This window comes from Stegodyphus dumicola, chromosome 1, assembly GCF_044657685.1.
Source record: "Stegodyphus dumicola isolate Sdum_Otavi_A_Nest chromosome 1, ASM4465768v1".
NCBI classification, from domain to species: Eukaryota; Metazoa; Arthropoda; class Arachnida; order Araneae; family Eresidae; genus Stegodyphus; species Stegodyphus dumicola.
The window spans coordinates 145,600,979-145,613,195 of NC_140768.1; the positions used below are offsets into that span (position 1 = coordinate 145,600,979).

Genomic DNA, 12,217 nt, shown 5'->3' on the forward strand with positions numbered 1-12,217 from the left:
CTGTACAATTCGTAGATGTTTTTAAAGTTGAAACAGAACGCTGTGTACATGGTATTATTTGAAATTTATTGTTGTTATGTTATTTTATTAAAGCGAGGAGTGCGTAGATCGTAGATTCCTTCCTTGCCTAAATTGTGCAATTCGTATAATTTTTTTTAAAGTTTAAACAGGATGCTGTGTACATGGTATTCTTTGAAATTTATTGTTGTTATGTTAATTTATTAAAGCGAGGTCTGTGTAGTTTGTAGATTCGTTCGTTGCCTACATTGTGCAATTCGTAGATGTTTTTTTAAGTTAAAACATGTCGCTGTGTACATGGATTCTTGTCAAATATTTTTGGTTAGAAACTTCACGTTTTTGCTATCTAAATTTTTTGCTTTTTGTTTCGGATTTTTAGCTAAATTGTGTGTTCAAAACGTAGTTTTTGCATGTGCGAAAACCACGCTTTTGGAGACATTTTAGGCTAAAAGTTCAAAATGTAGACAAAAAATTTAGATAGTAATATGGCAGCGTGAAGTTTCTCGCCAAATATTTTTGCCGAGAAATTTGGCAACTTGAGGGCGCATATCAGAGTAGTTCCTTTTACTTAATTTAAAGTCAGAAATAGTTTTTGGAACAATTTCATTTACCTTTGACCTATCAGTGTTACATATAGTACTTGCATTTTGGAAATTTACGATAGTAAATAAAATTTTTAGTTTTAAAAAGATCTTTCACTGATTGTAAATGCCAATTTTTTTTCAGTTACTTGCATATTAAAGTGCTTATAAGCTTAGCAATGTCCAGAAAATAATTTCACGCAAGCTTGGAAGCTACTGCCTTACCTGTATGCTGCTATACATTAAATTTAGTAAGATTTCATATTTTGCACATCAGCTGTAAAATGTACATTTCCAAAATAAAATTTTCTTTCTGAATTATAAATTCAAACATGATTTTATTCCTGTATCCCAATTAAATGAACACATTACAAAAATGTGCATTTAAATATAGTATTTACTATAAAGTAAGTGGATTTAAGTGGATTAATGCTATTTTTTATTTATTTAAATTATTTTTTCTAAAGTACATCAGGAACAAATACCAAAAATCACCTAATCAAACTGGTAGTCAAATATATTCCAAATTTCCTATTTTTGATATGTGAATAAGTAATGAGCTTTTTAAAACAAAAACACACAATTTGGCTGAAATATAGAAACTGCACATTATTATATACTACATGAATAACTTTATGAAGTACAGTACCCTATATAAGGCTCTGATATGGGAAATTTGAGTTATGAAACTTTTTTTTTTTTTTGAGATAATATAAATTTTTTAAAAAAAAGTTAGCTTGTAAAACCATGGAAATCTTTATAGATATATAAAGAATGTGATATTACTTTTAAAAAATAAATACATAAAACAGTGTTAATAAAATACAAACTACAAATTAAAAATATATGCTTTTATTTTAACAAATACAGGGCTTAAATAAAACTGATTGTTTCACAGAAAAGAAGAAAAAAAAAAAAAAGATTTTATGAATAGAAAGTAAAAACTAGTAAAGATATAATGATGAAAGCCTCATTCAAACCTGCAAAAGTTCACTCAGATATAGTTTTGATGGGGTTTTTTTTTTGACAAACTATATATATATATACTGTTTGTATGCAACAAAAAGTTAAGGCCTGTTTTCAAGAATTTTTTTTAAAATTTAACTCCTACTAAAAATCTTAATACACACTTAATCCTCATTATAAATTAAAGAAAATTCTGTAGTTATGATATATTTATGTTGCTAAAAAATAGTTTTAAAGGAAAAGGTTTTTAAAAAATTTTAAATTAAACAAATATTACTATGAAAACAAAAACTCTGCAATCAAATATTGAGATAGAAAGTAAAAACTAGTAAAGATATAATGATGAAAGCCTCATTCAAACCTGCAAAAGTTCACTCAGATATAGTTTTGATGGGTTTTTTTTTTTTTTTTTTGACAAACTATATATATATATACTGTTTGTATGCAACAAAAAGTTAAGGCCTGTTTTCAAGAATTTTTTTTAAAATTTAACTCCTACTAAAAATCTTAATACACACTTAATCCTCATTATAAATTAAAGAAAATTCTATAGTTATGATATATTTATGTTGCTAAAAAATAGTTTTAAAGGAAAAGGTTTTTAAAAAATTTTAAATTAAACAAATATTACTACGAAAACAAAAACTCTGCAATCAAATATTGAGATGATTAATTTATAAATAGATGGCACTTTTAAGTATAGGCAATCTGTTGACATTAAGGAGTTAATACCATTTTATTCCTTGTACTTAATAATGTTAGGTAAGTTCGAATTCACTGCCACTTTATTCCTGCTTTACCAGATCATTCTTATGCATTAGCTTAAATTAAAAAAATTTAGGATTTATTCATGCATTATTAGCTAAGATATACTAGTATACAAATTTTCAGCTCATTTATAGATTTTGAATTAGCTTTTTTTTTTTTTTTTTTTTTTTTTAACAAAGTAAACATATCGCACAATCTTATCTCAATAATTTAATAATAATAGCATTTTTCTTCTTTCTTTCTTTCTTTTTTTCTTTTTTTTTAATCGCAGGCAGTACTTGTTTATGAAACCAAAACGCATACGATTTGGCGAAAAAAGGTTAGCGCCAATTGGCGCAGCTTTCTATTTCAACGGAGTACACGGAAAAAAAACATAAAATGCAATTATTTGTAAAAGGTGATTCCAGTAAATAATGTCACAGTATTTATTACATTTTGATGCTATTAATACATGCTGAAAATGTCACATACAGCGGCAATTTTCTTATACAATATGGTTGAAACTTTCCAACCAATTCAACAGAGAAAATGACAAAAATACTGGAAATAAAATAATAAATCATGCAGTTTTTAACATAGCTATGAAAGGTTACAGGTCCCCCTTTTACAAAACTTTCTTTACATCCATAAGCGATGCAGCGGATAACCATTTTTCCTTAAATTTTATGTGACAAAGCAGAGCAGGCGTCTTTCGTCCCATAGAAATGAATGTAAAGTATTTCCGGACTTTCGGAATTCGACCAGCAGTCACGTGACACTAATGTTGGAACCGGTTGGAGGTTGCAATAAGCTCTCTACCAGTATATATCTTGTTGTCTCTGCCGTAGGTATGTTTGATTATTGCTGGTTCAAGTGGCTTAATTGCATTTATCTGCTGCCACTAGCTTTGAAGGGGGTTTAAGTTACGGGACCTCACTAAGTCCTGTAGTCTAGGTGTAATATCTTCAAAATTCTTTGTTAATATCTTCAAATTTTAGTTTAATTACGGGATTTTCAGTTACAGCCCAAGCAGAGGCGAAGTTTGTTAGCGTCGAGTTGACGCATTGTAAATTTTCAAAAGACTTAAAAAGGGGTATTTTAACCCTTCTCTTGTGTAGTTTCCTGCTACTCCAATTTCAGATAGATGTTCACCCACCTGGACTCTACAACATAAAGCATCTTTTTTATGATTTTTCCTTTAATTTTTCTTGCCACTGTCGTTAGCAATGTATTGCATTCCTTATTCCTATAATATCATGAAATAATGTTGTATCTAATTAATAAGAAACTATCAGAATTTTAGGTAGTGTTTGTTCACCTGAAATATAATTTTTTTTTCAAAAGATTAAAAAAAAAAAAAAAATGAAAAATACTGACATATTACAGTGATGAGCAGTGGATGTGATGTAATTTATAGAATATTATTAAAAATATTTAATAAAAATTTTATTTGAGAATCGGAGGTGGAATATGAGATTTTGATTTATGTAATCTTTGTTCACCTTGTCGCAATAGAGAAATTTCGCTCACCAGGAGTTTTAAAAATTTCTGGTATAGAATAACAAATATTTATGTAAATTTTTTCAAAAGACGGTTTGAAAATTTTATCTGTAATTGATTTTAGGGAGATGTTGCGAATGAAGTGGAAACTGAACAGATAGTGTTTGATTCTACCATATCCTCTTTGAATGTTGGTCGCTTTACGTCCTTTGTGCAGATGAGAGGTTCCATACCGTCACAGTGGTCACAGGATGTGTCGAAAATGGTGCCTAAACCACCTATTACATGTAAGTTAACTTTTTGTTTCACTTTTTTAATCATTTTTATTAAAAATAGCATAAGTACTTTTCCATTAATCCTTTCAAAAAGGTTTTGTTTAGCAATCTATGAAACATTGTTATCTCCAGGTGCTGTTCTGAAGATTTTTCAGTATGGCTTACGTTTGCATGATTTCAGTTTTTGATATGTGATCTGAGCATTTTCAATAAACATATGAACACTTGAATATAGGTGTTAATAAAAACTTTAAATGTAAACAGGTGGTTGTGGAGACTTTTATTTCTATAGAGGCTGCAGCCAGAGACATTGAGCTTACGATTAATGGGTGTAAAACAAAATTTATGGCGGTAACCAGTAGAATACATAATCCCCTCCCACTCCAAATAAAATCTTATACTTTGGAGAGCGTTTCTCACTTTATGTATCTCGGTACAATCATCTCTAATGATAATAATATATCTTTTTAGCTTTATTATTAAGCATAATTTTCTTCGCACTTATGCAATATACAATTCAACAACAAAATTGCAAAAATTTTAAAAACAGCATAACAGTATGTGTTTCGAATTCCCGATGCCCAGTTCAGTGTTGGCATACATTTTTCTGTTCTTATCCCTCTGTTTTTTCTCAGTTCATCATAACAATTTTAGTTTTCTTAATGAGATGGCTCTACAAAACGTTTTTTTTTTTTTTTTTTTCATTTTATTGTTAGCATTTACTATGGTTACTTTATTTATGAAATATCAAGTTCTTGGCTTTTACATCACATAAAATTGGATTCAACAGCAAAATCGCAAAATATATAAAAACGTCATATCTTTTAAACTTTCCGATAGACGTTTTGCGAGCTGGCAATAAAAATGTTTTATTCTATACAGCGTTGCCAGTGCTTGCTTGAAATCATCGAGTTTTTAATAAAAAATTTCTTCTTATTATTAAATTTTTAATAAAAAAGTTAAAACTAATTTGAAATTCAAAAATCAGGCTTCCAAATGCCCATGTTCAGATAAAGGTCTACGTTATTCAAAATTTGATGGCTTTAGGTATCATTGATTTTTCATAGTGTGAGAAACATGCATGCATTCAGGCAGATTCTTCATTATTTAATTTCTTTAGGGCTATAATATTTGGAGGCAACAGTTTGAAAAGTGAAAGGTTGTTTATTCAACGCAAATTGCCGTTTCGACACTGCATTCAAGACTTGGGCTAAAAAAAAAAAAATTATGAAATAAATGCTGGTGCATTTTTCAACTGTGCGTTAACATTTTCAGGATATTTAGGAGACAAAAAAGTTTTCAGTCCTTTAACATTTATATCTTTCTGCAAAATCACTCATTGAATATTCGAGAGTGGCATTAATATAGATCCACTGCAGAAAGAAGTAAGAGAGACAGTTGTATTCTCTGTTCAAATGGATTGCAATGAGACAGAATATTTATCAGTAACATTTCAACATAACTGAAATCTGTGGATAAGCAGTTTTAAAAATGAGACGTGATAGAATCCATAGGAGAATTATAGAATCCTCTAGAGTGAAAAGTACAATAAACTTTAAATGAAGCTTGCCAACTTGAGTGTAAAGTTAAGGAAAATTCAAACTTGAGATTTTTTTTAAAGAATAATAATTTACATTTTGAGTAAATGTAACATAGCTTTTTTCCTCAAAAAATAATATAATTCTGCGTTATTTTGCTGGGGTTTCATCACATTCTTATACATTTTGTCTTAATATTTATTGTGTCAGTTTCTCAAACTTATGTTAAGTTTCTGTATTAATGTTTTAGATTTTAAATCTTCGTTCTTTATTCTCTTTCTACAGTGGACATTGCCGACCCTTTCCGGTATGTTGCCGGTCAGCACTTCAATGAACTTCTTCGCCGCTATGGATCACCTATAATTGTTCTCAATTTAGTGAAGAAGAGAGAGCAAAAGCGTCATGAGAGTATTTTGAGTGAAGAGTTTTGTGATGCTATAACTTACCTTAACCAATTTCTACCACCTCAATGTCAGATAATTCACATTGGATTTGACATGGCTCATACAAATAAATTGTAAGTATAATTCCCATATGGTAAAACTGATTTCTTCTTTGACTTAAATATGACTAAGATGATGATCATGTATCTCACTTGTTTGAATTTTGATGAATTCGATCCTGTTGAACAATTTCATCAGCAGAATTTCCATTTTTCTGTTTTATATCGCCCATTAGCAGTGAAAAAAATGTGATGATATTGTAGCAAAAAAAAAAAAAAAAAAAAGTGACATTTCTAAAGCCTGGTATGGATACTAAAATATACACTTTCATGTTAAATCAGAATGTCTTATATTTTTGAGTGATTGGTCAGTTTTCCTCTGCCTCTGCTTTATATCAGTCTTGGATTAAAAACTTGAAACTTTTGATAACATAGCAAATGCCTGTCAAATTTTATGAATTTTTTGTAATTTTTATAAGAATTCTTCTAAAATGTTTCTTTACAATCTCACGTTTTTTTTTTTTTTTTTTTTTTTTTTTTTTAACAAATGTTTCTTAACAGAAAATCCCGCCGACCACAAGAAACAACGCCAATCGGACCAAATAAATAAAAAAATAATAATAATAATAAAAAACTAAATACAAGAAAAAATTTCCATTGTTTTTTATGAAGGAAATATACTGTAAAAGTAATTATTTTTGCTAGGTTTTAATTTTCGTGAAGAAATATAAGTCTCGCGAAATACTTTTTTTTCGCCTCAAATAATAATAAAAAATCAGAAAATTTTCACTTACCAGATTTCGCAAAATTTTCAGCTTGCGAAATCACCAGTAAAGGAGTCTTTAGTCAAGAATAATAACTAACACGTGTAATCAAGGGTACACCAAACTCAGCATGTTTGAATTAGACTTTTCCATTTTTGGCAAAAAATTGCGTAGTTTGGCGTCTTTTAAAACAAATACTAGGCAAAATGGTAGACGGGATTTTCCGTAAGTACCTAACAAATTTTACAACTTTTTATAAAGAAGACAAAATTCTGCAAATTTGGCAATCTGCCACCAAATGTGTGCTTGAAGTGCACATTCTTGGCAGACATTAATATTACCTTATGCACATTGACCAACTTTTATGACTTTTTCATAATTTTTAGAAAATTGTTCTACAAGCAGATGTCTTCTTTTTTTTTTTTTTTTAAATTAAAAACAACAAAATTTGTTCCAGTTTGGTGATTTGTGTCTATATCTGTGTTTTAAATACCAGCTTTCTACAAGTGTAGGCTATCATTTGAATTTATCATCTTTGTTACAGTAAAAATAAGTTAGCATTTTATTTTCGTTTATTAGATATGGTGGCTTATCAACATTTTGTCGATTTTGAGACTAATTTGTTCATAATAAATTTTGATCTGGAGGCTTTCGAATTTCAAAATGTTTTTTTTAACAAGTATAATATATTTGTTACAGTATAATTAAAATAATAACAATAAATCAAAATCATGTTTTTAAGCAAAATGGTATTAAAATGAATATTTTTATCTCCTTCAGTGAAGATTTAAAATGTCATTGCCTTTCATTTGAGTGATTTTTGAATATTTTGACTTTGAAATTTGAACAAGATAATAAATTGTATAAAGCAAAGTCTGGTTTTTTATTCTTATGAAATTGGCAACTTTAAAAATGCATTGAAATAGTAAGTTTGAAAAAATGACATGCAAAGCAAGTTTTCAGAATTTGTACCTTGTAATTAGAAATAATAAAGTTGTTTTTGTTAAATAACTATAACTTATTTAGTTCTTATTTATAAGTTATATACCTCTTTAAATAAAGTGGATTGTTTAATTCTCTTTTATTGTAGAAAAGAAGCAAGCGTAATGCCTCGCCTTGCCAAGATAGCTTACTGTGTTATAAGCAAAACTGGAATATTCCACAACAGGTCAGAGTATTACTGTCAAACCCTTAATCAACATACTACCAAGAAGTTATTAATTGGTGGTTGTCAAAAGGAAGACAATTCCCGTGTTCAAACAGGCATTGTTAGAGTAAACTGTGTGGATTGTTTGGATCGTACCAACACAGCTCAATTCGCCTTGGGCAAAGCAGCTTTAGCAGTTCAAGTTGGTGAAACGTTCTTGATCTCTTAAACCACAACATTTTCATGATTATTAGTAACATATAATGATAAAAACTTAGCAAACTGAATAGTTTCAATGACTTTAGTTTGATTTGAAAGAGATTTTTAAAAAATATAGCTTGTTCAAAAAATAATTGGTGTGTTTGGTGCTAGTGTTATAATGCCTTATATCTACATATGGTACAGTTTTTATTTTCCAAAATTGTGAACTTAAATATTGTTTATTTCAAAATTATGCAATCAGCAAAAATTGATATTCAAAATTTATGTATGAATTGTATGCATTTTGTAAACTTGTTTTAGTTTTCGTTTTTATCCTCATAAATTTGAGTTTTCCAACAGTTGTCTTTGTTTTGTGACTGTTATTTACTTATGTCAAATTATAATTATTTTTTGCAGTTATATGTATTGGGAATTTTGGAAAATCCTAAGCTAGAATTTGACACAGATTGTGTGCGGTATGTATTCCCGACTGGGATATAAAGATATATTTCAGATACATACAGTCAAAAGTCTTTAATCCGGACATCCATAGTCTGGAATGATCTATAATCCAGACCTCAAAGCTATAAACTTTCTGCGCATCCGTAAACGCATAATACGTATGTGCATAATACGTTTACGCATGCACGTTTAATGATAATGGACGGTATAAACTAAGCTAAAATTATCTAATTCAGTTAATGTTGCAGATTGTGTTGTTCCTTTTAATTGGATCCGGCTTATTATTTTTTGCAGACTGTTACAGCAATTTTATAAAAGTAAGCTTGAACTTTCGATTATGTCAAAAAGAATTTCCGATTCTGGAGCTGCCAAAGGATCTACAAAGCGAAAGCATGTTTCGATGTCCATCAAACAAAAAGTGGAATTGTAACAAAAATATCGATAAAGGCATATCCTTTGTTTTTCTAACCATTCCGAAATCTGTTTATCAATTTCACGCTGCTCTTGGGGGGGGGGGAGGGACTTCGCGGCGCACAATGAACTGGAAGTTGATCTGTCAGAACTATCCTTATCTTCAGGGCAGATGTTTTTATTTTATTTGGCTTTTAATTCCTTACTAAATGTAGTATTCATCTCAATGTACTCTGTCTTTGATATGATTTAAATCAAATTCCTCGTCGTTATAAATATCATGAATACACATCAAATAGTTTTCTGGTTGCAATTTTCTAATTTCGACTATACGCAGGGGTGTTTGTGCTCCGGGGAAACCTCGGAATTCCGGGGATTTTGAACTTTGATACCCGGAAATTCCGGGGATCGTCGTTCAAAAGGAAGTAGGAATAATAATGAATTATTTATTTTGATCTGGGTAATTTTGTTTGCTTTGAAAGCAGAAAACGCAAGGTCAGTGTGTGTGGTGAAAACTTTTCCTTTCTTTCTCCAAAGGCAGTGATAATGCGTGTAAAGGGGGAAAAAACTTCTTTTTTGTTCTTTCCTTATTGCGAGTTATGACTCATTCCCCCGGTTCTCGGACATTCTCTTCTGGATTCTTTTCGGCAAGTAGGCGCGGCAGAAAAAAAAGGGAGAGACTTCGTTCGACCAGATGTGCGATCACGTGACTCTGGGTTCAAAGGTCTTATCTCTCCTGGCGTGGCGCCAATAAGTAGAGAAGGGGGATTTTTCGCCCTATTAGCTATTTGTCATTGATCGCTTCTCAACTTTTTTCCCTCCGCTGTGTAAAATTTTCGTTTCATTTATTGATGCACGTGTAAATTTTTCGTTTCGTTTATTGAAATATTTTTTTATGTATGTACGCAAGAGAATTTCACTATGAAATTTCTCGATATAAATAGTGATATTATACAATTAGAAAAAGGTGTCCGGAATGCATTTAGGTGGAATTGGATTGAACGGATAGATGGTAATGGGGATACCATCGGCACATGGTGCAAGAAAATAAATGTTGCTGGACAAGCATATTGTGTTTTTTGTAGCTCACTGCTGAAGTATGGTGGGGCTATTCAAGGCTTTCACAAATCATTCTAAAACTGTGATGCACATAAAATATTCAAAGTGCATTAGACATTCAATGACTTTAAGTAATTATGCTAATTCAAAAAATACTGATGACTTACTGGAGACTTATGCTCGGCCATTGGATATAGTGACAAGAAAAGCACGCCAAGAGGTATTAATAACTTCGTTTATCGCCGAGAATTCTCTTTCTTTCAATGTAGCTCCCAATTTAATTGTGCAAACAGTTGAGCCGCGATCAGACGGCACTAAACTCGTTGGAAATGTCCAGGACTACTGCATGTTATAAGATGAAATATTGGCTCTCAAAAACTATTAAGGAAAATATCATTAAAACTTTAAAGGAGATTCCATTTTCTCTAAATTTGGATGAAAGTACTAGCAATGCTCAAGAAAGTATACTGGCAATATTGGTGCAGTTTTATGACAACAATCAAAATGAAGTTGTAGTTCATCATTTTTCATCTCTAAAGATGGAATCTTGCAATTCAGAAGCTGTTTTTAAAGCAGTTGTTAATACTATTGAAGATAATAATATTCCATGGGCAAACTTAATTAGTGTATTAATGGACTCATGTAACACCATGCGTGGAAAAAAAAAGGGTGTTGAAACCAGACTACAAAAGCACCCCACTTATTAGATATTGGTGGTGACACATGCCACACAGCTAATAACCGTGCAAAAAAATTTGCTTCATGTTTTCATAGATACTTAGAAGATTTGTTTGATGACATCTATTTTGATATGAAAAGCTGCAGTAAAAGAGAAAATTTTTTCAAAATCTGTGAATCCCTTGCCATTAAAAAACTTAAGCCCTTGAAGAGACCAGACCATAGGTACCATAGGTACATTTTATGTGTTTTAGAAAGAATCAAAGATCTGTGGGATGCTCTTATTGCATTTTATTTTCACTACTTGGATAAAACTGATAAAGGGGATTATTTTTCTTATGTTGAAACTGTATACAATAAAAGAAATATTTCTGCAGCTCAGAAAAAAATTGTTGAAGGGGTGTATTCTTGCTTGCATTCCCAACAACTCACAAAGGATGCTTTAGCTCGGAAAAAAAAGAATACTAAATGGGTTATTTGTTATGCAAAACAAAACGTTATTGCATATGGCATTATATTCAGCAGTATTACCAGAGTTCAACACATATATTAAATTATTTGAAACAAAAAAACCAATGCTTCATTTAATACATTCCAGTATTTATAAATTGATGGCAAAATTTTTCTCTTTTTTTATGAAGCCAGAAAATATAGAGTGCACATCTTATAATGATTTATTAAAGGTTGATGTCACAAATCCAGAATTCCATCTACCTAGCAAAGTAATATTTACTGGTGCAGAAGCTTCCACTCTCCTGAAGAAATTATCAAAAAATCATCCAATAGCAAAAGAATTCCAAATTTCTCTAATGAAAGCTTATACTAATGCAGCACAGCATATGAAACAGAAATTACCCCTTAAAAATTCATATCTAATTAGTTTTACAGCATTAGATCCTGAGCTAAGAGGTAAAACCAGTACAATATTAGCTTTTGAAAAATTATCATCTTTTATGTCCCATATTTTTAGTGATAATGAACAGTCAAAAGTAGAAGCTGAAATAAGGTTATACCAGAGTGATATTGATATCACCAAAGAAATGCTCTACACATCTGATGAAAGTGGAAATCAAGTCAAGTGTACAATTGATAAATATTGGTCTAAAGTTTTTAATTTAAAATATGATTTCACAAATGATTATAAGTATCCTACATTGGCTAAATTGGTCAAAGCCTGCCTTAGCTGCTTCCATGGCCCATTAGTGGAAAGTGCATTCAACTTAATGGATACACTTGTCACTGACTATAGAACCTCTCTTAAGATTGATTCCCTAGATGCAGTGCAGACTATTAAATATGATTTAATGGCTTCTAAAGAAACCTCATGTGAAAAATATGGCTCAAAAAATCCAATGACTGATCCAATTCACAAAGATCTGTTACTGAATATGAACAGAAGTTGGAAAACATATCAAGAGGACTTAAAAA

At 30.4% G+C, this 12,217-nt stretch overlaps 1 protein-coding gene across 2 annotated transcripts in view; it reads left to right on the forward strand.

The window, feature by feature from the left end:
- The window catches only part of FIG4 (polyphosphoinositide phosphatase FIG4), a 136,075-nt gene that overhangs the window by 81,053 nt on the left and 42,805 nt on the right, over window positions 1–12,217 (forward strand). For both annotated transcript variants that reach the window (XM_085821610.1, XM_085821614.1), the window contains exons 10-13: window positions 3,937–4,099; window positions 5,911–6,142; window positions 7,922–8,180; window positions 8,597–8,655. In XM_085821610.1, coding sequence (XP_085677736.1) covers window positions 3,937–4,099; window positions 5,911–6,142; window positions 7,922–8,180; window positions 8,597–8,655 — 713 coding nt within the window. The remainder of the gene's footprint in view (window positions 1–3,936; window positions 4,100–5,910; window positions 6,143–7,921; window positions 8,181–8,596; window positions 8,656–12,217) is intronic.